Source organism: Notothenia coriiceps, unplaced genomic scaffold (genome assembly GCF_000735185.1).
Source record: "Notothenia coriiceps isolate Sejong01 unplaced genomic scaffold, NC01 NC01_scaffold00037246, whole genome shotgun sequence".
NCBI lineage: Eukaryota > Metazoa > Chordata > Actinopteri > Perciformes > Nototheniidae > Notothenia > Notothenia coriiceps.
The window spans coordinates 26,199,584-26,225,739 of NW_011369947.1; the positions used below are offsets into that span (position 1 = coordinate 26,199,584).

The following is a 26,156-nucleotide window of genomic DNA, read 5'->3' on the forward strand; positions in this document are numbered from 1 at the left end:
GTAAAATATGACCTGAGCAAAGGCTCGCAGGCAGGTTAGCTGCTGCGCACGGGCAATATGTTTTGTTTACCTGAGTGCAGTCTTGCAGGCACATCGCCTTGTCTTTTTTTTAGTTTATTAACACTCACAGTGTATTAATGTGAGCTCCTACACCTAGAATAATTTGGCCTTTCATTGAATGCTTTATAAACTAGTTAAACTTAAAGATGTCATTGTGAATTGGAAAACTGCATTTGTTAAAGGTCAATGTTTCAATGTATGTATCATTAATTGTTGGTCGTTTACTAGGAATTGACATATTTTAAGCTCAAATATGTTGTTCTATGTTTAAACCTTCAGACACATTTTGACGTGTTTCAGTTCAGCACATCATTTATTTTGTGATGATTTAAAAGTACAACCCAGAATAATATACGTACTCGCCTTTATCTTTTTGCCATCTTAGCCTTTTGACCAATTTCTTCATATCACAGTTTTGCATGATGTCACTGTAGGACAATGTTTTAAGGATCTCCTGTCGAGCTAGGTTGTCAGTTTGAAATGTCTGGATGAAGATGTAAATGAATTACAAATGTTAAAAAAAAAGCCTCTTTTCATCCTCTATCTGAGGGAAAACCCCAAAAAGCATGATAGGGCAAGCCAGGCCCCTTTAAGTTATTTTATTTATTTGTGTCTGCTTCTGAGAAGCTAATGTATAAGTTATACAGTTATTTCTGCAAGAAAATTACAATACAATTACTGTTTAATCTTCACGTCTTGTATTCATGTCTATAATTTTGAGCACCAAATTATTGAAAAGTATCGATAAGAGTATAGAAAAATACCGATACCGATAAGCAGTACCGGTATCGACAAAATCCTAACGATACCCATCCCTAATCAAGACACTGGGTGTTTCTCAATGTCGAGGACGCTTCCTTGGTAGGACATGTCCCTCCGAGGCAGGTCCTTCAGAAGCGAGGCAAGAATCCTTCCTAGCCTCGGAAAACGAAGAATGGTGGAACAGGCTGACAGGTGTGCGTCATATGCAAAGCCCCGCCTTAAATGGAGCCTGGCCATTGGAACAGTCCTTCGGCGGGACTCCATGACGTAGCATCCTTGAAATAGTGGCTCTGGAGCATCCTTCCTTGACATTGAGAAACACCCACTGGTCAAGAGTTGTCAAGAACTGGAGGCAATTTGTGAAATGTGACAGATGCAGCCACATTGTGATTCTTTATGCACAATTAACCATGGACTTCCTTAGACTATGTAGCAGCCGTACAGAAGATATTCATAATAATACCATTGGAGAAAATGTATCAGTGCAAGGAGAAATATATGGAAAGGTTGTGATTAAAATGACTGCAGATGAAACCGCAATACAATCTGGAAATCGTAAAGCTTCAAGCTGTAAATCATGTGAACAAATGTTTGAGCATAAAATAAGCAAACTATAATGAAAAGGAACTAAAACAGTGGAATCAGAAGTCCCTTAAAGCTTTTATCCACCAAGCACAGGCCTGAGAAAATCTGCCTTGAGTTAATAATTAAAGCTTCTGATTCTTTTCTGAACACAATACACACAACAACAACAACTCTGACTCTACATGTAAACAACTTGTGATCATCTGTGCCCCACCTTGGTGAGCTCTGTGCGGAGCTCCTCAGCCTCCTCCTCCGTCAGGCCGGGGGGGAGAGGGTTCAATGCATTTGCTCCTGCTCCTTCCACCGCTCCTTCCACCACTCCCTCCACCTGAACGTCAGACAGGACGGCTGAATTCTCTGCAACGAGGCCCTTGTGAGGAGAGTTCAGGTTGATATCTGGAGAGGGAGGAGATGGGATAACAGGAAGGGAGGGGAAGAAGACAAGGTGGAGAATAGAAGAAGTTGATGGGAGAGAGAAATAAAGAGGAAGCAGAGGTCTGCCTTGAGTGGTTTTATACGATTATCTGTCTCTCTGTATCTATTTCACACAGAAACCAAGGCCAGGGGAAAGCTAGTGGTGCCAGCAGACGATATCCGACAGGAAAAGAAAGTGGCAATTAGCGGAGACAGGAGTTGAACTGCATGCTTTCCTTTCCATAACCATCACATCTTTTGCTTTCGGTAAACAGGAGGTCCGGGATCATTAATATAAGTAGGGAGACGAAACGATTCCCAATAAGAACAACACCGAGCTATGATCTATTCTTGTATAAACCTTTAAGTTATACTGAAGTTAAATTAAAGTTTGAAACCTAGCTTTTATATGTCAACCTTTATATGACAATGATTACATGTAGTGTCATTCAAACGAAGCCAACTTCATGATGTTGGCAGATAAAGGAGTTTGGCAGTCAGAGCTGGCATGGAGGACACAACAAAGGGGAACAAACAAACTGGAACCATTTTCTGTAACAATGGGTAAAAATAGCCTTATGCTGAAATAGTAGCACATTGCAATTGCAATCAATGGGCGAACCTCTTGTGAAGAAAAGTAGACCTAAACTTACAAACCAACCAGCGAACAGGCAGTGATTTGAAGTGTAGGGCTGTCCTCTTTTAAAGAACAGTCTTACTTTCACCTTTAGCAGTTTAGCATGACATCTTAACCATTGCTTCAGCATGATGGATAGGAGTCCTGAATGCAACACTGAGTTTCTCCATAATAGCAGTGCAGCAACCATGTCTACCCGACTGAGTGCACGAAAACATCCACAAACACATAAGAGTGTTTCAAAAGACCAAGATTTGCATTATCTGCAGGTAGTGCTGGTGACTGATGTGGTGTCTCAACAACAACATCCGCATACAAGCTCGCAAGACATTCGGCTGTTCCACCCTCAAGGTATATTGATTCAGGAAGGATTCAGCCCCGCCCGCAGAAACAACAGCAGCCAGGTTTAAGAGACACAACAAACAAGCTCATACGAGAACAGAAAAGGGGAAAGTACAAATTAAGTGATTTCCTACACTTCCCAGAATGCCCTAAGACAACCATAGTGAAGTCAAGAGTTAAGTTCTCATATATGGTCAAGATTTGCTTATTTTTTATAGTAGCAGGCCAAGCAGATTGTGCAACACTGAGGCGTGTATTTGATCAGCTACACCCTCCACTTAAGGCCTTGTTGCTGCATTGCATCCTGGTCTATTTTCTGCAGATATTGATGTAGGAATGAGTGTTTGTGGCACTTCCATTTTGAAACACTAAATAGATTTATTTCCTCGTTGACATAGATTGACAATAAATGCAACACCTATTATTGGCATTTGTGGAATGGAGATTTTTTTAAACTGTGTTTGACAATTTTCTTTACAGGAAAACTAAAATAGTTATCACCACCACACATCGACGCAAAAAAAATGTTAATGTTAAAACAAAGACATGACAGCATCATGTGAGGATGCATCAGTCAGAAAGAGTCCCCGGCTCAGCCTCATTTAGGGAACATCAGTAGTGGGATTTTATTCGGACAGACATGCCCCTAAATCCAACCCAGTGTGTCATACTTCAAGACAGGGAAATGAAGGCACACCTTAATGGTTTCCTATAAGAGCTCATCCTGAGACACAGGAAGCTTGATACAGCATGACATGTCTATCTTGGCCACTCACTATTCCAAACCACAGGAAGTCTCATTAGGACATCCTCAAAGGAGAAACCAATGTACATCGTATTCCTTACATATGTATGCTTATTGTAATGTCACTTACCTAAATGCTGTCTTTTGCTACTGTCAAAATTGTTTTACACAATAATTGTGTTGAAATGCCTTGTTTGTCTGGTATTTTATTCTACTAAAACCATATCTACCTCGGTTATTTTATTTAAACACTCTCAGTTGAATTTAAAATTAGATTTACTATTCACAATCAAATTATAGAAAATATAAAAAAGATCACAATACTGAAGCCATAACTCCCATAGTCTAGCTGTATTGTTTCAATGCAACACTGTATGATTGCTGCCTTAGGTAAAACGTGTCTTAAAACAAAAACAACCAGTTTGGCACAATGTCAGGTTGGGTAACAATGAAAAATCAGGACCACCTGTGTTTTCTTTTTAGTCAACTAAATAAATAGGCGATGAATATCACAAGACGCTCTCTGGTTAGCTGAAGATGGAGGTCAAGAGCTGTCAATATAGCCACGAGTGACATTGATAAAGCAGCAGCTAGCATGCTAGCAACAATGCTGTTGTGCATGCTCAGTTAGTCAGCACATCTAGCTCTTATTAGCTAAGGAAGTGTAAGAGTGACATTGAGAGCATGTATTCAGGTAAATAAGAAGAAATGGCAAGTTGGTGTTGCCCTTTGAGAAGCCCCCCAAAACAAACTGCTAACACTTGTTTAGGCAACATTAAGTCCTATTGTTTACAAGATCTAAGCTCCTCTCGTTAGATTCAAACTCCCCAAAAACCTCACAGAAAATATGACACCGTTCCTCACTTAATTAAAGGATTACATGATGTCAGTCATATCAGATGATATTGTGCTGGGGAAGTTGTTGACATTAGTAACACGATCCTCACTTAGGGCTCCTGTCATTTATACAAGCGGGCCCGTCCAGTCCTGCCGGATATCCCATTATTATGATTTATTAGCTCCAAACTAATCCAAACTTTCACACAAACAATCGGGCAAAAAGGGTAGAGTAAGTAGCTACGTGGCGGCGGTTTAATTAATCACAACCGTTTGCTGTCAGCTTGACAAAAGGTCCACGCAATTCTGAAGCTAAGCTATACGGGAGCTAACTTGCTAAGCTAACAATTAACGTTACCTTGACTGGCGGGGTCCATTTCGGCGTCGCTTCCACAGAGCTGAAACTCCTTTTTTGCTAAAAGCTCAACACAGCTGGTGTGAAATGTGGATAGGAGACTGTTTCAACACGCTTCTCACTCGAAGTGTTAATCTTCCTGGTTTTTAGAGACTGCTCCCACTCAGAGAAAGTCGTCGACAGGAACTCAAAACAGCCCAACAGCCAGCTCAGCTAAAACAGCTCTATGTGAAGCTAACGGCTGGAGGCTGGAGCACACGCACATCCGGTGAGGAATTTCAAAATAAGATAAGTGTTTGTGCATTATAAAGATAGAAAACAGTAGAACTGCGAAGGTTGAAATATACGCTTTAATACATTAATTATTATTTTTGATTATGTAAAATGAATCACCAACTATAAGGATAAATATAAATACATTAAAGGGGACCTATCATGTGAAATGCACTTTTTTGATGTCTTTTATACATAAATGTGTGTCCCCGGTGTGTCGGGGAACTCATGTAGCGTCAGAAAATAAAACCCTCTCTTTTTTCCTCCATACCCAAATCTCTAAAAACGGGGCTGCAACGGAGCTGATCCAGATTTGCGTCCGATATGACGTAATATCGGAAATGTAGGCTGGCTTTACACCCACGGCCCTATCAGAAACATTGCTATCAGAAACAATGCCCGACTGTTTTGGACCTAATATGGTCGGTGCATGTTTACATTAGCATGGCTAACAGTCAGATCTAACCAGTACTGGAGAGCATGTGTGTGAAGAAGCAGGAAATAAAAAGGAACTCACCTTGTGGTATAACCGGCAAGAGAGAAAGCCTTTGAGCTCCATAATGTTTCAGAAATAATCCTTGATATCCTTGATATCCATGATATGGCGTTTCATCACCGCAGTATCTGCCGGTAGAATCTCCGGCATGAGCTCAGCCCCCTCCTTTTTTATTTTGTATCAATTATTTTATTTTTGTAAAGCTTTATACCCCAAATCAGCACTTTTGAAACAGGAAGTGAAATAGAGGGATATGAGGCATGGCTGGAATGGGTGATCTGTTTGGTATTTTGAGCAAAACACTTCATAGACATGTTTTTTATATTTGTGTATATCTGAGACCTATGCTATTGCCTAAAAATAGCATGATAGGTCCACTTTAATGTAATGTTTAAGAAAACTGATCTGATTCCAACCTCTCAATGGTCTATGATAAATAAATAATTATACATATTAATCAAAACATTCTAATCTATCTTTCTATGTATAGATGTTTCTGGTTTCTTTCTTCCTCTATGACAGTACACTTTCTATCTTTAATATTTGGACAACAAATAGATTTAATAACACAATCTTGGTCTTCGGGAAACACTGATTTTCTAACAAAGTGAATTACCTGCTTTGTTGTTATTATAACTAGTAGTAATTATTTTAAGATTTCATTAAGACAAAGACAGCAAATACACATTTTAAACTCAGCGAGCAATGCTGCTGTTCAAATAAAGTATTCAACTCAAATGTGCAACGAAGTTTAGATGCTTCGGAAAAGCTCATTTTGTTTTCGTGCTTTTATTTTAAAGGCGTGTCCTCCAAACCGGAAGTTGTGTTCTTCACCGTTTACAGATTTGGGGTTCCGAGTATTTATTTTCCGGTATGGTCAAATGACGTCACAGAAACAGCTGTTGTCAAAAATATTTTTGGTTAGGGACATTTCTCCTGTTGGACTTTGAAAGACAAGGCTTATTTGCTGTTGTTTTGTAGTTTAATTATTTATACATTAAAAAAGTGTCCGTGAATAAAATAATATTTATTCCATCCTTACATTTATCAATCAAACATCTGATGTCTTGCATTATGAAAAAACACCAGCTTACAAAACATCAAACGCTCCGAAGGAAAAAGTGCTCAGACACACAGATACACATAAAACCTGCTGCAAATAAATCGGAAAACAGATACCAACCACACTGAATGACAGGTGACAAACAAAAGCACACACTTTAAGTGGTGCACTGCAAACTGGACTTCTTTAAACTTAATTTAAAAACATTCACCATGTTGAAACATTTGTTTTTCTAACATTAACAACTATTATTCTCCCCATTTCTGACCTTAGGCACACATCACCTGTAAAACACAGTACTTGAGTGACCCTAGCTACTTTACTACAATACCATCATGAATACTAAACTACAATTTTGTCTTCAGTGTTAGTACTCCTCTGCTTATGATAAATATAAACACAATCTTGAAAGTTGTGAAGACCTTTGTTGTGAAAGGGAAACATCTTTTTCTCTTCCATCGGTTTACCCAACCAAGTCAGTGTTTTCCCCTATAGGCACACAGACCTAAAGTAATGTTTAAAAATAACAGATTGCTCAAAAAACTAACACTCATTCTGAAATGTTATTGTTGTTAAGTACAATATGCGTTCAGTGAGCTGATGAATCTGACTCCGGAGTGCATCCTTCCTTCTTTCTTTCTGTCTTTCTTTCTTTCCTCAGCACAACCTCTCCTCTAAAAAGCTTCTCTCTCTCCTCTCATTCTTCTTGTGGAGGGTCTTCAGCCACGAGAAGCTGAAGCTGGGTCGACGAGGAGCCTCGCTGAGGGCGAAAGAGGAGGAGAGAGGAGGACCGGTGTGAGCAGGACTTCCTGTCTCCGTCTCCATCTGGAGCAGAGAGGGACAACAGATGGTTTTATATGAATATCTAAGACTCAGAGATACTTGCGGTGAACTATCAACAGTGCTGGAGTAAGTATTTAAGTTCTTGATTCAAAAGTATTCAAACCACACTGTACACATACTCCTGTATTATGTTATAATGTTGCTTTAGTTAACAATCTTAACTATAAGTACACAGTTCTACCACAAGGTGCCAGCAGAGGCGAGAGAACACTGTCTTTAGTCAAGTTATTTAGTATAAACTGGGTATCAATGAAACAAATATGTAAGTACAGCAGAATAGTACAAGATGTTAGTGATTAAGATGTTAGTTAGGGTGTGTAACAACTTTGTGCTTGAGAAATACTTAGAAATCAATTTGCAAAAACCAAAAAAACGAATTGAAATGATTACAGGGTACATGATAAGTTCAAATGATGATGCGTTAATTATGTTTTACTGCTATGTATCATTTTTCTATACATTATTATGGCTGGGACGTCAATACCAATACTTCAATACTTCTTCTATTACCTTGTTCTTCTTGTAATATAATTAGAAAGTATGAAATAGATTTATAGTAAGAGCATTTTAGTGGTAGTGCTTTAGAGGAAGTTGCTGATGAATTGTTTTTTTTTTAAGTGTAACATTACATATTTTCATTGGATAAATATTTGACAAGAAATTATTAAGAATAGTTTTAATCTGCATCATTTACATGCCAGCATTAAAAAAAAAAGAAAAGTTAATTGGCAGTTTAACTACTTTTTTCATAATAAACGCCAGGAGGATTGTACCTGGGCTGAACAGCAGTGAGGGTGGATGTTCTCCTGCTGGCGCTATGTGCAGATGAAGACGCCGATGTAAGCCCAAACCCTCTGCAGGATGACCAGGAAGGCCAGCAGGTAGAAGAGCAGAGTGACCGCCTGCAGGGAGACGGAGAGATGGGTGAGATGGATGAAGATGGAAAGTAAAGAGATGAGAGATAGAATGCAGGTAGAAACAGTAGTGACTCGAGAACAGAGAGAGATGAGGCTGCACCAGAAATACTTTAAAGTAGAGAAAAAGAAGGAAGGAAATAACTGTATCCAGCGGCGCAATGAAACGACGTGCACTGAGGTGTTTAAGTACAAATTCAAGGTACTTTTCATTTATTCGAGCTAACTCTTTTACTTTATTTAGAGGGTACAAACACATTTTCAATCAACACTTGACATCTCAAACAAAACATTTTTATAACTATCACTTACAAATGAACATTGACTATAACATTAACTCGAGCTGCATGGTCTGTGTAAAACAATAATACCTTTTAGATTTACAAAAGAACTAAGATGGTTTACACTTTAATACAAGTATGTGGTAGTTTCTTGACAGCAGGTGTGATACTGTATGTTACCTTTAGCGTGCTCATCCCCTCCGGCTCTTCACAGATGTGTGCCTCCTTGACGGGATGAGGAGCCTCCTCTTTCTCCTCCTCAGTTTGGTCCTTCATCAGACCCGATCCTGCGTCATTTACTCCCGGGTCGTGGGTCTCCGTCTGCAGGACCCCCCCCTCAGGCTCCTCAAAGCCCCTGAGCAGACCTGCTTCCTCTGGAGGGGGGGTCAGTGCTGCGATCGGCTCTTCAACTGGTTTTAAAACCGACTGCGGGCTGTTGGTGGAGGTTTCCTGATGGTGCTTTGGTTCCACGTTCTGGACAATGAGCTCTGGTTCTGGTTCTACTTTGGGTTCTTCAGGAACGTCTTCCACAACTGCAAGAACAACACAAGCTGCTGAGACTGAATGGGTGTTTGGACATTTAAAAGTCTTGTTTAATTAAGATTGAATTGGATAAATATGATTGTTCTTTATCTATAAACTCCATCTATTACAATATATTATCTCTACCAGGTTACAGAGATAACTAATATTAGAAAATGTTATATATTTATGGATAAAATCGTATAATATTACTGCATGTGTTAGTGCAGCTAGTTAAAAGCACATCATTAACATCATTATGTAAGCGTGATAATGCTTCCTCACAAAACAACAGGCAGGTCTGTTTTTTGCATCAAAAGTTGGATTTTTTAAGAGATATGTAGTTCTGACAGGACAGCTACAGTGTACAATTGTTGATGAATTAATACAAACAACAACAACAATTATAGTAAAACAGGGGATCACAGGGGTGATTTTTAAATACGTTTAGCTGATAACACTACTTTTACTTAAGTAAGGTTTTAAATGCAGGCATTTTACTTTTTAAAAACAGTCTGGTATTAGTAGTGTGGTATTTTACATAATGACATTACATTACATGTTACTTGTTCAACGTTTTAAATTGATCCAAAGCTACTTACAAACTCAATACTGTGGGCAATCCCCACAGGAGCAATTTGGGGTGAAGTGAAGTTTTTTTTTTGCCTGTCCTTGTTTGGTTCCCCTCCCTCAAAATGTAAAGTGTCTTTGGGTTCAAGAAAAGCGCTATAGAAATACAATTTATTATTATCATTATTATTATTATTATTATTAAGTGTCTTGCCCAGGGATACAACGACATACTGACTGCAGTGGGGTTTGAGAGATATAACTCATTCTCTCTTTCCCTCCTGCAGCACCCAACTATCTTTGGAGCAGACCCATAGACCTCAAATGAAAAAACTCCTCAGATCGAGTTACTGAGTTTATATTACACCCACAGTCTGACTGCCGCTCAGTGCAGCCGTCACAAGCACACAGAACATTTGGTTAACATTTTTTCCTTAATCATCTTAAGAAATGTAATTGTGTTTATTGGGGTTTATTTAAATGAAATGACGGATCTTGCGAACATATATTAAGCGCATTTAGGGAGAAAAAGAGCAAACAGCACACAAAGGGATATAACAGATATCATCACAATGTCAATTACCATTAACGGGTTTATAATTGTTTTAATAATATAAAAGGTTGCTATGTTAACACATTTCTTTCAATATTTCAGATCTTATGTTTTTGCAGTCAGTATTTGTAAAGCTGCAGATGTAGAATTAAAGTGGACAGAAATGTGTTGGTGCAGCTGCAATGTGTCCTGTGCAACATACAGGCGTTTCTAAAGATAACTTTTCAAAGTGTCTTCAAGTCTCTCTTCTCACCTTTGAAGAAGTCGATGCTCTTCAGAGCTCGCTCCTGTCGACTGAAGTTGAATGTGTAGTGACTCAAACTCTCAAAACCTGCTTTCAGTTTCTCTGACGGACAGGAGCTGCTCGCTGTTATCACTCTGGGGAGGTAGAGGGGGAACGGAGGAGAACATTTAAAGGATGTCTATGTAGCAAAGTGAGACTAAACTGCATTTTGTTGGAAATGGAAGGAATGTCGGCCACACAAATGAGGGTAGACTACATTTAAGAAATGATTATGTTTGGTACAGAAAATGTCAAAATACATCATGGGAACACAAAAAAATTGTAATACTCACTTTGTGATCAGCTCTCTTGAATTCTGGAGGGAAAATTCAAGAAAAAGAGAATAAAAAACAAACTTTTGAATGTCAATCAGGTTTTCATTTAAATTTCTTTCGACTAGACACGTAGACCGTACAAAAAACAATACAGGGAGAAACAAAGGGAGGGAGAAAAATTACATTTCAACTCATTATCTTATTGATAACACACACACACACACACACACACACACACACACACACACACACACACACACACACACACACACACACACACACACACACACACACCTTAACGAAGGCGGCCATGTCGGGCTCCTCCATGCTGCTCGTTGCTCTCTCCATCAGTTTGCTGTTGGCCTCCACGCTGTCTCCATAGCAACGCATCAGTGCCTGGGCGTGGCCTGTTTTCTCTTCCTGCTCCGAGCTGATTCGCTGCATCATCACCTGCAACGATAACAAAGATGAAGACAACAATAAACAACTGCAAGCACTATTACTGCTGCTACTTACTGACATTACATAACATTTGTATATACAAAACGTATTGACAGTTTGAATTTTTATAATTTACTTCATACTGTATCAGCATGTAAGACGATCATTTTTTTAAATATACTTTAAAAAAACAATATTGTAATCTAAAATACACAAGAAGTCTGTCAACATGTTGAATTTACATCTTTACTCTTTTTCATGTGAATATATTCAGCCCTGCTACTACTGTAACTGCTTCCATTTCTTTGCCATTATTACTCCTATCGCCACTACAAGTTCCAGAGCTAAGTACCGTCTATAAATGGAGGTTATCAGCAGTTGTGGAAGAAAAATGTCAACATTGTACTTAAATACAGTTAAATTCAATCACTGTTTATCAGGGCCACCACAGACATGAATTAATAAACAATAAGAGAAGAAGAAAAACTGACCTTTCGTCTCTCCTCCAGGATTGAATTCACTCGGTTGAACTTCTCACACACACTCTGTTTCTGAGCCTTACTATTCTCCTGCAGAGAGAGTAAACCAAGTCAAATACATGAGAGTTTTAGCATATTCATTTACAGGCAGACAGCATGGGTTAGCCTCTACACACAGAAACAACACTTTTGAAGAGAAAATAGTCCCTAACAAATGCTCTGTTTGTTGGGGACTATTTTCAGCAGCGGATTAATCTTGTGTGACTAAGTAAAACATAAATACAAACTTTTTACACATTTTGAATACACAAATTGGTAACACACACACACACGCATGCACGCACGCACGCACGCACGCACGCATTCACGCACACACACACACACACACACACACACACCTCTATGATCCTGCAGGTCTCTTCCAGCTTATTGATTAAAGCCTGGACTTTGTCGCTGAAGGCCACCAGAGAACTGACCGCTTCACTCAGATCATCCTGGGAAACAGAAGCAGGTAAAAGAGATGTTATTAAGACTTATGATGAGGAGTTATTTACAGCCTTAAGTTATATAATCAACCAATACATCTGTAATCAACCTGGTCCTAGGACTTTAACTCTTTTTTGCCTTTTCCCTTTTATTCTCAAAAGACATAAGATGACACAATGCCTGATTACACTTAATACAGCCATAGCAAAAACCACAGAACAAAAGAGACAATGACCCAAAAAAAAACAACCCAAATGATATTAGTATAAAGGTTTTTTAGAAGTACAGTATTTAGAGTATCAGATACCTTCTGCTGCTGGCAGACGTCAGAGAGAGGAGCCACCTGACAGGCCTGATGAGCCCCGAACACTTTACACAGCGAGCAGGTGGGAACCTGACAGGTGAGACAGAAGATGTTCACCTTCTCCCCCTCATGGTCCGAACAGGTCACATGATCAGAAGGAGCCGGGGGAGGAGGGGGGAGGGGGCTGCAGAGACAGAGAGATGTTTACTATTGAAATATTATTATTATACTGCATAGCAATCAATAACTAGCATGAGTGCTGGGATAATCCTATTATATATGATTCTTGTATTTGTACACATTTCTTGCCACATTAAGGGGATAAGGGATGAGTGTCTTTGTGTTCAAGGGAACTATATTGGTTTCCTTGTCAAGAAAGCATGTCAATTCTGCTCATAGAAGTTTGTTTCTTTTGTCAACATTAGATCAATCCTTTGGCAATATAATCTTTATTGGTGAATTTGAAGATGTATGACAGCATCAGCGTTTCGAGCTGGTACCTACAAGTGGAATTTCAAATCTTTAAATAATGAAATGATTTATTACGTTACAACAAGGTAACTAGTCATCTGTAACCTGTCACACTTCAGAATGACCTTCCCTGTGCAGGTTGGATTCTTGTCTCTCTTCACCTTGTGGCCTTGCTGTTGTTGCTGAGTTCCTGTTTGTAGACGTCGATGATGTTCTCCACCAGCAGGTTCCTCTGCAGTCCGTAGACCCCGTGCCGATCCAGAATCACTTCCTGTGAGCAGGAGGGACAGCGGAAACGCCCGCTGCTCACCTGCATGGTGGTACGAGCGCTGAAGAGGGAGGGCTGCACAGAAAGAAGTTATATTAAATGATGTCATTATTTATTTGAAGAAAGGACTGTTCAGCTCTCTTTAATCCTCCACTGCTGACTGTCAACACCCAACAGTTGGAAGTTTGCTGTCTTACAACACAGCTGCTTGCTGGTATTTGATAATTAGCAACAATGTTAATATCAGTCGGGGTCAACGAGGGAGTAAAGCCTTCCAAATGTCTGGATGAAGTCAACGTTAGTTTAGGACAGGTAACTGGGTAAAACAAGACCAGACACACATAGACATACACAGAATAATGTTCACTCTATAGTTTATAATCAGTTTCCTTTAACCTTTTCCAGACCAAGGAGCCCTTAACTACATATTTAATACAATTGAGTTAGATATTAAACCAGGCCTAGAGTAACACTTAATGCGAAATAGGTCCCATTTATAAAAATACTTTTATAATGTGTAATCAAACCAAGATAAACAATATGAAGCTGTGGCTAGCTAGTTCCCCAATGGACAGGTACTTTACAGTAACTTCAGTGAGCTAGCTGACGTGATGTCGACCTCCTCTGATGTGATCTTATTCTCAAAGCAGTTCAAATCATATTTCTGTAGTTTGACAAATAACTCAAATCAAATCAAACTAATTGCAAGACTTTTTCTCAATCGCTACAAACATGAGGCACTTCAAATTCAATAATGTATTTACTACTACTTACTCCAGCAGTAGTTAGCATGATATTCTCTTTCAGCAAAATGTTTTAGTTTACTTTAGTTAACTTTAGACAGATACAGTAGTATGAATGGGAAGTTCAATGGTTAAAGATAGTAACATAATGAGCGATCACAAGAGAAAACCGAGCAGAAGCGGAAAAAAGTTTTAGAGAATTGAGAGTTAGGGGAGGACAGATGTATGTGTAGAAAGGGACAGAGAGACGGCGGGAAGGTTAGAGGACGAGGATCCTGAAATAGTTCCTGGTAATAAGCTTCAGCTGCTGCTGCCTGACCAGGGATCAGCGGGGGGGAGAGACAATCAGAGAGAGAGAGAAGCTTTATCATGTTAGGATTTATATCAGCTGTGTCAACAGTCACACGATTTGACAGTCACAGAAAACGAGAATACATCCTGCTCAAAAGATTCTGCTATAAAATGCACTTTTCACCTCGTTAATCTGTGTTACAAAGTTCTCGTCTCTACACATTAAATAAATCTACCATGTCTCTGAAAATGCCAACATTTTATCAAGGTTTCTGCATTCAGGGTTTCTGTATTGTTTCATGTTGGGTGCACTATGTCTAGCAGATTTGAAAAAAAAAAATGTCCCCTCAGAGACAATAAAGTACAGTTTATCTTTTTTTTATGTCCTGCACGCTTTTGTCATTATTATAAATGACATCTGTGGTTATTGTAATACTCATGTAAAGAAAACATAAATGATTTAAGTCTTATTGAGAACATGGGGTAGTCTTGCGCATCAGCCGGTCGTTGTCAAAATGAGTATTACATCAACAGAGTATTGTGTATGGAAAAGATTTGAACAACAACACATTTTTGAAGCATCCTGGCAAAACTATATCTTTCACAGATTACATTACATTTTTCTGAATTTACAAAGATTACCTAGCAAAACATTTAAAACCGTCAAATGCTATTAGACCAACAACATTTATTTGTTCTCACTGGTACAGTTATATTATACATATTTGTTTATGTCTAAGTATTTTGGTTGTGTTTTTAGTTATTTTTGTATTCTATATTTATGTTTCTTGACTATGGTAGTACTTTTCCTATATTTCATTTTCTCTTAATATCTTATTTGTATGTGAGTAACCTACTTGGCAATTACACTTGAATGATACAAATGTGTTTCCAAATTATATTAAAAAGTTGAGCAATGAGGGAAGATTAGTAGCTGTTTGGCAAGGCTGTGTGTGTGTGTGTGTGTGTGTGTGTGTGTGTGTGTGTGTGTGTGTGTGTGTGTGTTTGTGTACGTTCTGTGTGTGTGTGTGTGTTTGTGTGTGTGTGTGTGTGTGTATGTGTGTTTGTGTACGCTCTGTGTGTGTGTGTATGTGTGTTTGTGTTGTGTGTGTGTGTGTGTGTGTGTGTGTGTGTGTGTGTGTGTGTGTGTGTGTGTGTGTGTGTGTGTGTGTGTGTGTGTGTGTGTGTGTGTTCTTCAGGACAGCCTTCTTGGTATCAAATGTCATGAACATGAGCACGGCAGTTAAAGTAAAGTCTATTAGATTTCCATCTCACATACCACTTATACAGAAACCCACACAAACCTCCAAGTGAACATGAACTCCACATTTGTAAAGTGTGTGTGGCCGTGCATGCGAGCTCTGCTGGATGGTAAAATATTACTGGAACAAAATGTGTGTGCTCATCAGGTTTGAAATAATAAAACTACAGAAGTTGGGGGTGATAAAGACCCAGAAAACTAAATCTGTATCTTTATTCTTAGAAACTGAGTTCATTTAAAGTCCACTCAAATGTGTCTCTTGTAGTACAGGAAGAAAAGTCATGTTTCCTTAGATTATAGTTAAAGACAGGCTCTTGTTTTGTTCATGCTAGCTGTGTAGCTCTACACATATTGGATGGATTGCTCTGACATTTTCTACAGACATTCATGATGATCTGAGGATTTATAAGCTTAGTGTTTTGTGAGTCAATTCTTACTGCAAAGTAACTTGTAACTACATCTGTCAGTTAAATTATGTTGGGTAAAAATAAACAATATCTTTGTTCTGAGATGTAGCTGACTAATGAACTTAAACATTTTTACGACAATAAACGTTTAGTTGCATACCACTAAAGCAGTGTTAAGTGGGACAAGACAACTTATGAACTAATATTTGGAATCAAACGTAAAACACACACACATACTGAACAGTAGCAGTAAATATAGCTCTCAGCAGGTGATTTTCAAGTACAAGAACAAAGGAGTTGAAACCATCCACACATCTTAATTTAGAAAGTGATAATCCACTGCATCAACTTACACACATGGTATAAAAAGTGTGTGACGAAAGACAAGTGTGATCCAGCTTTATATGTACATCCTCCATCTCTCCCACACACTCCCCCACCTGCCTGAAACGCCTCGATTTAAAGAGACAGGCCATGTCTAAGCGGTTGACCAATCAAAACAGAGCCGGTCACCTAACCAATCAGAGCAGCAGGGCTCTGGTTTCAGACAGAGGGTGAAAAGAGGAGCTGCAGCACAGGCAGTATGAGACAAATAAAGAGCTTTTTGAACATTTAAGCATGGAGACATGTCACAGTGGAGACAGAAAATACAAATATGAATTTACAATTCATAATTGTAAATGCTGTGTCACTGACCTGGTACAGCTCGTTGGCACACTTCCTGCAGAGGTTGTGCTGGCAGGGGAGGATCACCACGGGTTTGCTGAAAAGCTGCAGACAGATGGGGCAGATCAGCTGTTTCTCTAGAGAGGACAGCCTCCTCTCGCCCTCGGCTCCCCCCCCACCCTGCAGGCAGCCCAGCTCCCCCGGCAGCGACATGGCTGCTACGCCACACTTCACCTCCTCCTGTTCAGAAATGATCCAATAAACACACTGATCAGCCAAATGTGTTTGTGAGGGATACATTATTTATATTTTATATTGATGCATCGACTCAGTTGTCTTGTGTCTTATCTGCCAGAGAGAAACCATCATTTATTTTATTTGTATTATCTTGCTTGTGACTATTAACCTGATAACATGTTGTATTTTGCCGCATGCACCTTTTAAAGTTCTTAACAAATAATCTGAGGGGAATTTCTTGTTGTTTGATTTTAACTTGTGATGTGTCATTTTGTAAAGCACTTTGAGCTGCATGACTCGTATGAAAAGTGCTATATAAATAAAGGTTTATTATTATACATTCAAATAGCCGTGGATATTAAGGATTATTACTGTAACATACTGTACATTTTGAGAAATAATCCGGTTTTCATCAATAATATCCTCATCAATTGAATACAAATAAGAGGGGTTCTTTTTTTATCCTATTTGTTTGTTATATTTTAGTGGCCATGCTGCAGTGGAAAGCAGCCCTCCTATCAATTAGAAACTCTTTCAATGATTTTATCCGAGCCAGGATAGCAAACAGGCATTGTGATTTTGCACATTTTAGACCAATAGTTATAAACTGCATAAACTTGAGTCACTGCTCGCTAGTTTGAAAAACATACTTCAAGTTAGTGTTTTCAGATTGTTCATGTTCACTTATCCTTTAACCCTTGTGTTGTGTTCAAAAGCTGTTACCGGTCATGGTGATCGCGGGTTCATTTTGACCCATGATTTATTTCAGTCCAAAGCACTCAAAAATAATGACTAACTACATCATAACTAACTTATTATGCATTAATAACCATAAATTCCTGTTGTAATTTTATGTTATGTCCCAAAACACATTACACCACATATTGCACACATGCATGTGTGTGTTCAGGTTCAAGTGTTAGTGTATATTCTTTGAGAAAGGCCGAGTTCCCGTGGGGGGAGGGGAGACCAGGTGCATGTTGCGAAAAATTATTGTTACAGTGGATGAAGGGGGTGGGGGAGGGGTGTCTAAAGTCAAAGATGAATCTTGATTGGGACAAATTTGACCCCGAGTCACCCGCAACAATTCTGCTGGGACTTCCCAGAACCGAACACCAAATTATACACAATTTTGTTTAGAGACCCTCAGACTTGGCTGAAATGGTCAAAATCTGTTTTGTAGTGTTTATATAGCTATTAAGATATCATGAAGCCTTGTTCCGATAAAAAAAAACTAGAGCGTAGTTGTTATATAATTTTAACTTGAAACGGGTCACGGGAGACCCGAACACAACTTAAGGGTTAAGGTAGGAATTCAAATCTTCTGTTGTAACTATTCATGAAAGCTATATGATTTTTACAGTTAACATGATATAGCTCCATGTTTTTATGGTTTTCCTATTCTATAAAACGGTAATATTTTAGAAGACTGCTGCATAATTTTATATTCGAAAAAGTACAATAAAGTCTGTCTGCAATGATCTGTAGTGGAAGGTCAGTTTTGCATCTGATTTTGCAAATTTTGTTAATTATTATTTTAATAACAAAAAACTGCACTAAATGTTCACTTTGATAGATGACCTTAGTGTGTTAACATTAATTAAGAAATACAGTGCCCTGAATTTAAATAGATTTCAAGTAAAAGTAAACAGCAATCTAAATTTGGACTTGTTAAAAACGTTCTGAAAAATGCTTTGATGTTAATGAGCAAAACCATGAGAAATAAAATATCACAGACAGGCAACACACAACTCGACAATGAAGGGGAAGAAACCTTAGACTATAAGGAACATACATGACAACAAACCCACACAGGACACCTTCAAAAAAAACGAAACCAAATTATTATATTAGTTAAAAGCTGGAAAAAACAGTTGACTCACCTTCCCCTCCATCTGCTGATAAGCGTTGTGTGTTTAGTCTGTTGGCGCTTAGTTTGCAATTAAAGAGTCATTAAAGAGTTGGAGGCAGCTGATGTTCATTCTTCAGATCTGGTCTTTCTGCTTGCCCAAGTTGTTTGAAAATACATTTGTTTCTCAATGAGCAAATCCAGTTCTCTGTTGTTTTCCAGAAATCCAATTATGGAACTTTGAGTAAAGCACCAACAACCAAAGAGTCCTCCAGGGGGAGCCGGCTGATCTTCAGATGTTTTCTAATGAAGAAAATCAACAATTATTAATGCTAGTAGGCCTAATAATGGTATTTTTCAAATAGCTTTACAAAAGATAACTGCATTTAATTCCCCAGGATTTAAATGACTTAAGATGTTGTGTAAGTTTTTCATGAAGCTGTTGACCGTAGACACCAAGGACAGCAACACTGTGTCTCAGATTCTGGAAATACCCTCCTCACTTAGTCAGGGTGTCAGGGAAACAGTTTGAGCAATCTTTGTTGTCCAGTTGAATAGCGAGAAAAATACACAGATGTCGACACTGAAAACACATTTGAAAGTTGAGATCAAGAAGTCACATCGAGGTCAATCAGTTCAAGAAAAAAGTTCCTATCCAAGGAGTTGAGCGTTGATACCAAATCTGCCGGGAGAGGACAGAGTGTCTCTACCTTTTCACCCTCCAGTTCCTCTTCTTCCTCTTGCTCACTCCATTCCTCTTTTTTCACACAAGAAGCGCCTGCTGTGTTTGTGTGTTGGCAGATTCCTCACCATCTGCAGCAAAGTAATCCTGACTGAGAGAAACACGCCCCCCCAAACTGAATTGAGTCAGGGGGTGGGCATCAGGTTTCTCACTCTCTCTCACACACACACACACACACACACACACACACACACACACACACACACACACACACACACACACACACACACACACACACACACACACACACACACACACACACACACACACACACACCATATCAGGCAGTGGCTGGTATGTGGAGACAGATTAAGACCATGCCAGGCTATGCTCTTTCTACTGTGACACTCACTCACTGTGCTCTTCGAGGTGCTAACTGTAGCCTTTTAATATCTTCTAATAATTAACACTTGAGAAACTTTTAATGCTGTAATCTAATGTGACCACTGAAGAGAAGCCATTCAACAAGGATATCAAGCTGTCATCATGTTTCCATGCACATTATAAACACATACTGTATATACAGCCTTTTCAAAAAAAGCTATTAAAGTGTTTGTTTTGCTTTTTAGGTAGAAGTTTATATTGACACCATTATTCAGCATTTTTTTTTAACATTAAATACCCATTTATTTAAATGTTCTATAAAAAAGGTTGATGTAGTTTTATGCACATTTAACACACTTTTCATTATAATTTGTGTAAAGCGTATCTTTACACTATTATTCTCACATTGTTCTTTAGCATCAGGACAGCTTGTTTTTGCACACTGTGTTATTTTTAAAATGTCTCGTTGGTTACTCGGTAGTTAGGAATTTTGTTTCAGATAAACGTGACCTTTTACTCAACTTAAAAAGTCGGACGCAATTTATCGTGGTGCTCCACAGGGCAGTGGTCTCGTCCCATTTGTTTTCTTGTTTTTCATGCTTTGGGGTACATTCATTATAACATCAGACCTGTTTACATTCAACTTCACAAAATATCACTTATGTTTATTTTTTATGCTGATTATAATAAAATACTTCAAGTTTTATTTATATTTATAATATATTTTTAAAGGATTTTTAAATCCTCTCTAAAGACACACTTCTTCTCCCTGGCCTTCTATTCAGAGCGTTTTTGTGTTTTTTTATATATCTGTTGTAATTTATTGTGATTGTAGTAATGTGTTTATATTACATGTACAGCACTTTGGCTCAACCAAAAAACGCTTTTAAATGTGCTTTATAAATAAAACTTGATTTGATTGACTTAATATGACCAAATGATTGGCAGTTTGGATGAGTATGCAACTTTTGCCAACACTAGATCACATTTTTTAACGAGAAGTTACACTAAATGTCCAAATCAAAATATGCAAACAGGTCTAAGGCAGTGTTAGTGTAGGGAAGGCTGTGGCTCAGTGGGTTAGTGTGCTGATCTTCAAATCAGAGGTTAGCAAGTTTGAGTCCCACTGCAGTCAGCATGTCGTTGTGTCCTGCAAGACACTTCACCCCAAATTGTTCCTGTGGGGATTGTCCACAGTACTGAGTGTGTTTAAGTCGCTTTGGATAAAAGCGTCTAACAAGTGACATGTAATGTTACTATAATGCTTTTAAATGACTCTGGGATTTGGAAACAAGTGGGCTTACCGGACCACTGCAGCCCTCCTCTCATTTCAACTTTCCACGTTTTTAATCAAAGAAACTCACAGTAAGGGAAGAGGCTCCGAAGCAACAGAAACATTTATTTTACATCAGTACATCAGACATTTCATTTACCCACACGGCTGCCTGACAGACGCAACAACATCATCAGTCCATGCTAAAGCAGAACACCTCTAACGTCTCTATGTACTGTGCCACTGCGTGTATATACAGCAGGTCTGCCATTTTGCCACTTCATTGTCAAAATGTATCACATCTAAAATTCTATACATCCCCTCGACACACCAGCTAATCAATGATTAAAAACATAAGAAAATAAAATAAATAAAACAGTGCTTCGATATAATTATCATCTCGTCGCTACATTCACACTTACATCAGTTATTGTTATTTATGTCATTGATTTAGATCTAACAATGGAAGTTACTTTGACTCCAGATTTAACTCACTCACACGGTTGCATGTTTGGTCGTTAGAGAGATAATGAGAAACAGAGAGGAGGGATTTTCTGGGTTTATCAGTGTGTCACATGATATGAACAACAAAACCATTAAAGTTCAGAGACATTTGATTAAAAAGGAGCATCTGCAGGGTTCAATAAAACCCTGAAAAGCTCATCAACTATATTTATATTCCCCAATTTGACCAGTAGTCTTAATGTAAAACTGGAAGACAAACTTAAAAGAAATACTAATCATAACAGGCATGATTTGAACAAAACGCATATTATATTAACTGTGATTTTTACATTTTTACCTTGATTTAGCTTCCTTCTAGTTCCCTCTCACTGGGCTATTTCATGAAATCATCTATACTCCTTTCATATTAATGAACATGAAGCAACCGTGAGATTTGAAATGGGAAGAGTAGGACAATTAAAGGAGCGGCATATTTAGCTAATATTGCACTTTCTCATGATATGTATAAATACATAACGAACAAAGTGTTTGATTGAGTAATAAAAGAGTGAATAAAAAGCCTGGCTGGTTAAATCACAACAAGCTGTTGACACAAACGATCACAACGTTCCTGTGTTTTCTATTATGGAAGAGCTGGAGTGCTACTTGTGTGCGACAAATAAAAACAAACTACAAAAAAAAGTGTTATTCTGAAAAATGAAACCCTAACTAAATCTGTCTGTATTTTGTAAACTGCTCTTTAGTTGCTATGAGGGTTTTTATAATCTACTAAAAGGGATGCCACACGAACAAATAAGACTTTGAATATCATTATCCTCCCTTCATTGACGACATAAATAAGAAAAACAAAAACGTTGAAAAGCAATTCTACAGAGACAAATAGACGGAGAGACAAAAAGGTGTTCAAATCTCTGAACCAATTCAAAGAAATACAGTGACGTTAAATCTAAACATACACTTTACACGACATGTACAGCATTTTTACTTTCTCACAAAACAAATTGGAAACTAAAAACAAAAGGGGCTCAATCAGTGTGTGTGTGTGTGTGTGTGTGTGTGTGTGTTTCCTGGGTGACACCGAGAGGTCACTAATGTATGGTAATGATTTGTAATGGCTCTAATAATAACACTGGACTCTGCCATGGCTCTCACAGCACACACACCGCTCTCAATGTGAAACAGGGATCAAGATTAAAACATCAAATACGTTGGAAGAGAACAAGAGGAGGAGTAGCAAATATAGTAGAAATAGTAAAAACATTGTGACTTATTTCCGCTACTTCAGGGAAACTGATATTTTTTCAAAACATAGAAGAATTACATTATTACTGGAATACTGTTTTAGACTTTTAAAAAGACCCAGGTTATACTGTGAAGGAGTAAAGAAACACATCATGAACGTGCATCAGTATTCATTTCCAGTGTATCCTCTAGGACACGTGTGTCAAACTCAAGGCCCGGGGGCCAAATCAGGCCCTTGGGGGATTTAATTTCGGCCCGCAGGATAATTTGTAATTACTATTAGATCTGGCCCGCCGGTATATTGCACGCACACCTTCCTCAGCTCAGAGCCTGAGCCCAAACATTGATGAACTTGCACCCGAGATGAGATGCCAAGTATCTGCTTGAACTAGCATCACAGAGCAGCAAACTGAGTTTAATGGATGTTTCCTTCTGCACTTTGTTTCTTGAGACATCAGGGCATGTTTGGTTTTTTCTTTGAGGGGAATTGTTTTTTTGAGCGTNTTACCTTGGTTGGTGATTGGCTAATGGTTACACAAGCCAAAAAAATTGTTATGACATCATAAAGTGGCCAAAATCTGATCAGCTCATTTTCAGACAGGTTTTTATATAAATGGATCAGGACAAAAAGAGAGGGGGTCTTTGTTCATGAAACTTCAGAATCTCTTTCCACAGAGGGGACACATGTTGATGTATAAAAGACGTGACAAATTGGATTTTGCATAATAGGTGAACAAAACTAAGTAAGTAAGCATGTGTGTGTGCGTGTGTGTGCGTGTGTGTGTGTGTGTGTGTTGGCCTCTTACCTTTGCCCACCAGCTGGACAGAACAAAGTAGGTGTTGACGTTCTCCTCTCCGAACTGCTCGGCGACGTAGAGCCCCAGCGAGCCGTATTTGTCGTAGATGTTCTTCTTAGTGCCGTCGCTCAGGATGGAGTGCGCGTTGTTGATCTCCTTAAACTTATCGGATGCGTCCGGATTGTCTGGGTTCTTGTCAGGGTGAAACTTCAATGCTAGTTTCCTGTAGAAGTCACATTAAGAACAGGTAAGGTTGGTGGATATACACCCACTTGCAGTAGATGTTTTGTTTGTGGGATGCAAAATGTAGGAGACAATGTGGGTTTCAGGAATCAAACCACTGGCTGGGAATGTCCATTGATGGGACCTTCAAGATTTTCAGACATAATCATATCTATTTGTAAAAAGGAAGTAGATAAATATAGTAAAATCATTTTTTTACTACTTTCTACTTTTGTCATGTTGCTTATTTCTTGCAAAATCATTGGAAACATTGCTGATTTATTCTTCTATTATCTTACAATTCCCCCGTAAAATATTATGTGCACACTTTCCCGGTCAAAATGTACACTACAGAAAAAGAAAAAAAAACCTGCTTTTGAGTTATTTTTTGTCATTTCGAATTGCTGACCTAAGAGAAACCATGCTAAAAAAAATAAAAAAATAATAGATACTACATAAACAAATCTAAATGTAATGTAAAAGCCCTTTAAAGCTTGGAGAATTTTTTTTTCCATCTTCAAAAACAGACTTTTCAAATATGGTAAATGCTGCATTAAAGTGCTTAATGAACTTCTATTTATTCCAGGATCTCTTGCATTACATAACATTACAAGAGTGGCTTCTGACGCCCTCTAGTGGTGAACAAAATAAAACATCTATTGGGTTGTGGTAATTATTGTGTCTTTTTGAACACATACCGGTAACATTTCTTGATGTCGTCTGTTGTGGCGCTCTTGTCGAGTCCCAGCACGAGGTAAAGCGATTCTCCGGAGGTGGAGAGAGCTCTCTGTCTCTGCTGGTCCATGGCTGCTCTCTGTCTCAGTTTCTCTCACCCTCTCTCACTCTCTCCCGAACACGCTGAGCCTCTCACCTGTCAGGTAGAAGAGAGATGCTCATGAGAAACTAGTTGCCGTGTCTTTTTCTCACTTTCTTTCACATGCAACAAATACGGCAAGCAAGAAAAAAATATTCTGGCGATCTCTCCTTAATTAATTAGTTAAGAACAGGTGAGAACAAATGGATTTCCAGGATAACCTTTGAGTTCAGAGTGAGATTTATAATCTGCGTCCTGAATGAACCTGTGTCTCTGTTACTAGATAATGAGCAGAAATACAAGGACCAATAGGAATAGGGCTGACCAAGGACTTAATGCCCTGAGTTATAAATAGTATTTCACTGGACCACATTGTTTATTTATATTTTATTTGTGTGAATAAAGTATGCAGATTTATGTTTGAGATGCTGCCAGCTGCTGATAAGAGCTGATGTTGAAGCCAAACTTTGTGGTAGTTGTCAACAAAAAGATAATCAGGAGTTGGTACTGAAATATTCAACGTTGTGCAATTTTAATGTAGGCAGCAACACATATGAAAATAGCTGCTTCTTAAAACAGCAGACACAACATTACACAAGAGTATGTACCTCTACATTTCCAAGAGAAAACTAAAACACAAGTGCTCACTTAAGGCACCCACGATATATTATAATCTTTAATGTATGGCTTCCCCCCCCACAAATATCACGTCACACAAAGACCATACAAGTCTGTAGGCATAGATAACAGTTTATCTTTTTCACTACGCCAGCTCTGGAACGCCTGCTGCTAGTTTTTTCAGCAGACACACATTTTAGGTCATATTTTGACATAACACACGCAGTATGCTGCATACATGCCACTGGCCTACTAGAAAACCTATGATTAGGAATATGTATTAGGTCATTTATCGGCCATGTTTTGCAGTAATTATACTAGATGTGGTGCAGTCTGTGCATGCCTCAAACAACAATATACTGACTTTGAAGTCAAGTAGTTCATCAATGTGCGAGGCAACTGAGGTGTACTAAAGGAAATGACCTCAGGGCTTCTGAGAGTATCCGCATTCATTTGAATGTAGTGTTTAACGACAGTGCAGATCACAGACCGACCAGATTCAGGTTCTGTTTCATTTAGTTATTACAGGGTATATGCAGGAATCCTGAAGTCAAATTTAATACCTTTTAAGACCTTTTTTAAGACCCTTTCCACACATTTTAAGACCTCATCGCAACTTTGAGTTCTAACCGGTTACATTGGCAACACACTTTACTATATTGATTGTAGGATGATATGTTAATTTTTTTTCCACCGTTGGCGACTTCGAGTGGTTTCAAATTGTATAAAGTATCAAGCTTTCAAAACAGTTAACAAAACAAAATAACCAGTTTTATGACCAAAGATTCACCAAAGACTTCCTCAAAATGACTTACTTTCTCGTGGTCTCAGATAGTCCTTCGGTTCTTTTCGTCGTATGGACGTAATTTGGACTGGAAGTGTCTCTCCAACTTCAAGTACACCTTTTCCTCCCGAAGTCTCATGACAGACGGTGAGACAAATCAAA

The 26,156-nt window shown here is 38.5% G+C and overlaps 2 protein-coding genes across 6 annotated transcripts in view; both read right to left on the reverse strand.

The window, feature by feature from the left end:
* Positions 1-6,469: 6,469 nt before the first annotated feature.
* On the reverse strand, positions 6,470-19,588 carry LOC104966198 (E3 ubiquitin-protein ligase TRIM63-like). 5 transcript variants are annotated; one of them, XM_010795375.1, is made up of 13 exons: positions 19,424-19,588; positions 18,748-19,016; positions 16,658-16,867; positions 13,153-13,334; positions 12,524-12,704; positions 12,129-12,224; positions 11,743-11,820; positions 11,105-11,260; positions 10,829-10,851; positions 10,506-10,630; positions 8,788-9,158; positions 8,186-8,314; positions 6,470-7,394 (listed from the first exon to the last, which is right to left on the reverse strand). In XM_010795375.1, exons 2-12 carry the CDS (start codon positions 18,757-18,759, stop codon positions 8,228-8,230), a joined length of 1,521 nt encoding a protein of 506 aa, XP_010793677.1. In that variant the 5' UTR covers positions 18,760-19,016; positions 19,424-19,588; the 3' UTR covers positions 6,470-7,394; positions 8,186-8,227. The 5 variants fall into 5 exon arrangements, with proteins under 5 accessions (XP_010793677.1, XP_010793676.1, XP_010793679.1 ...); XM_010795374.1 differs by having other exon boundaries at positions 19,217-19,588; XM_010795377.1 differs by having other exon boundaries at positions 8,788-9,134; positions 18,748-19,588.
* Positions 19,589-22,881: 3,293 nt separating this feature from the next.
* LOC104966562 (cysteine string protein-like) overlaps positions 22,882-26,156 on the reverse strand; it is a 47,455-nt gene continuing 44,180 nt past the window's right edge. Inside the window, exons 2-5 of the mRNA XM_010795746.1 lie at positions 24,477-24,649; positions 23,566-23,779; positions 23,268-23,283; positions 22,882-22,886 (exon numbers count right to left, since the gene is read on the reverse strand). Coding sequence (XP_010794048.1) covers positions 22,882-22,886; positions 23,268-23,283; positions 23,566-23,779; positions 24,477-24,583 — 342 coding nt within the window. The 5' untranslated portion in view covers positions 24,584-24,649. The remainder of the gene's footprint in view (positions 22,887-23,267; positions 23,284-23,565; positions 23,780-24,476; positions 24,650-26,156) is intronic.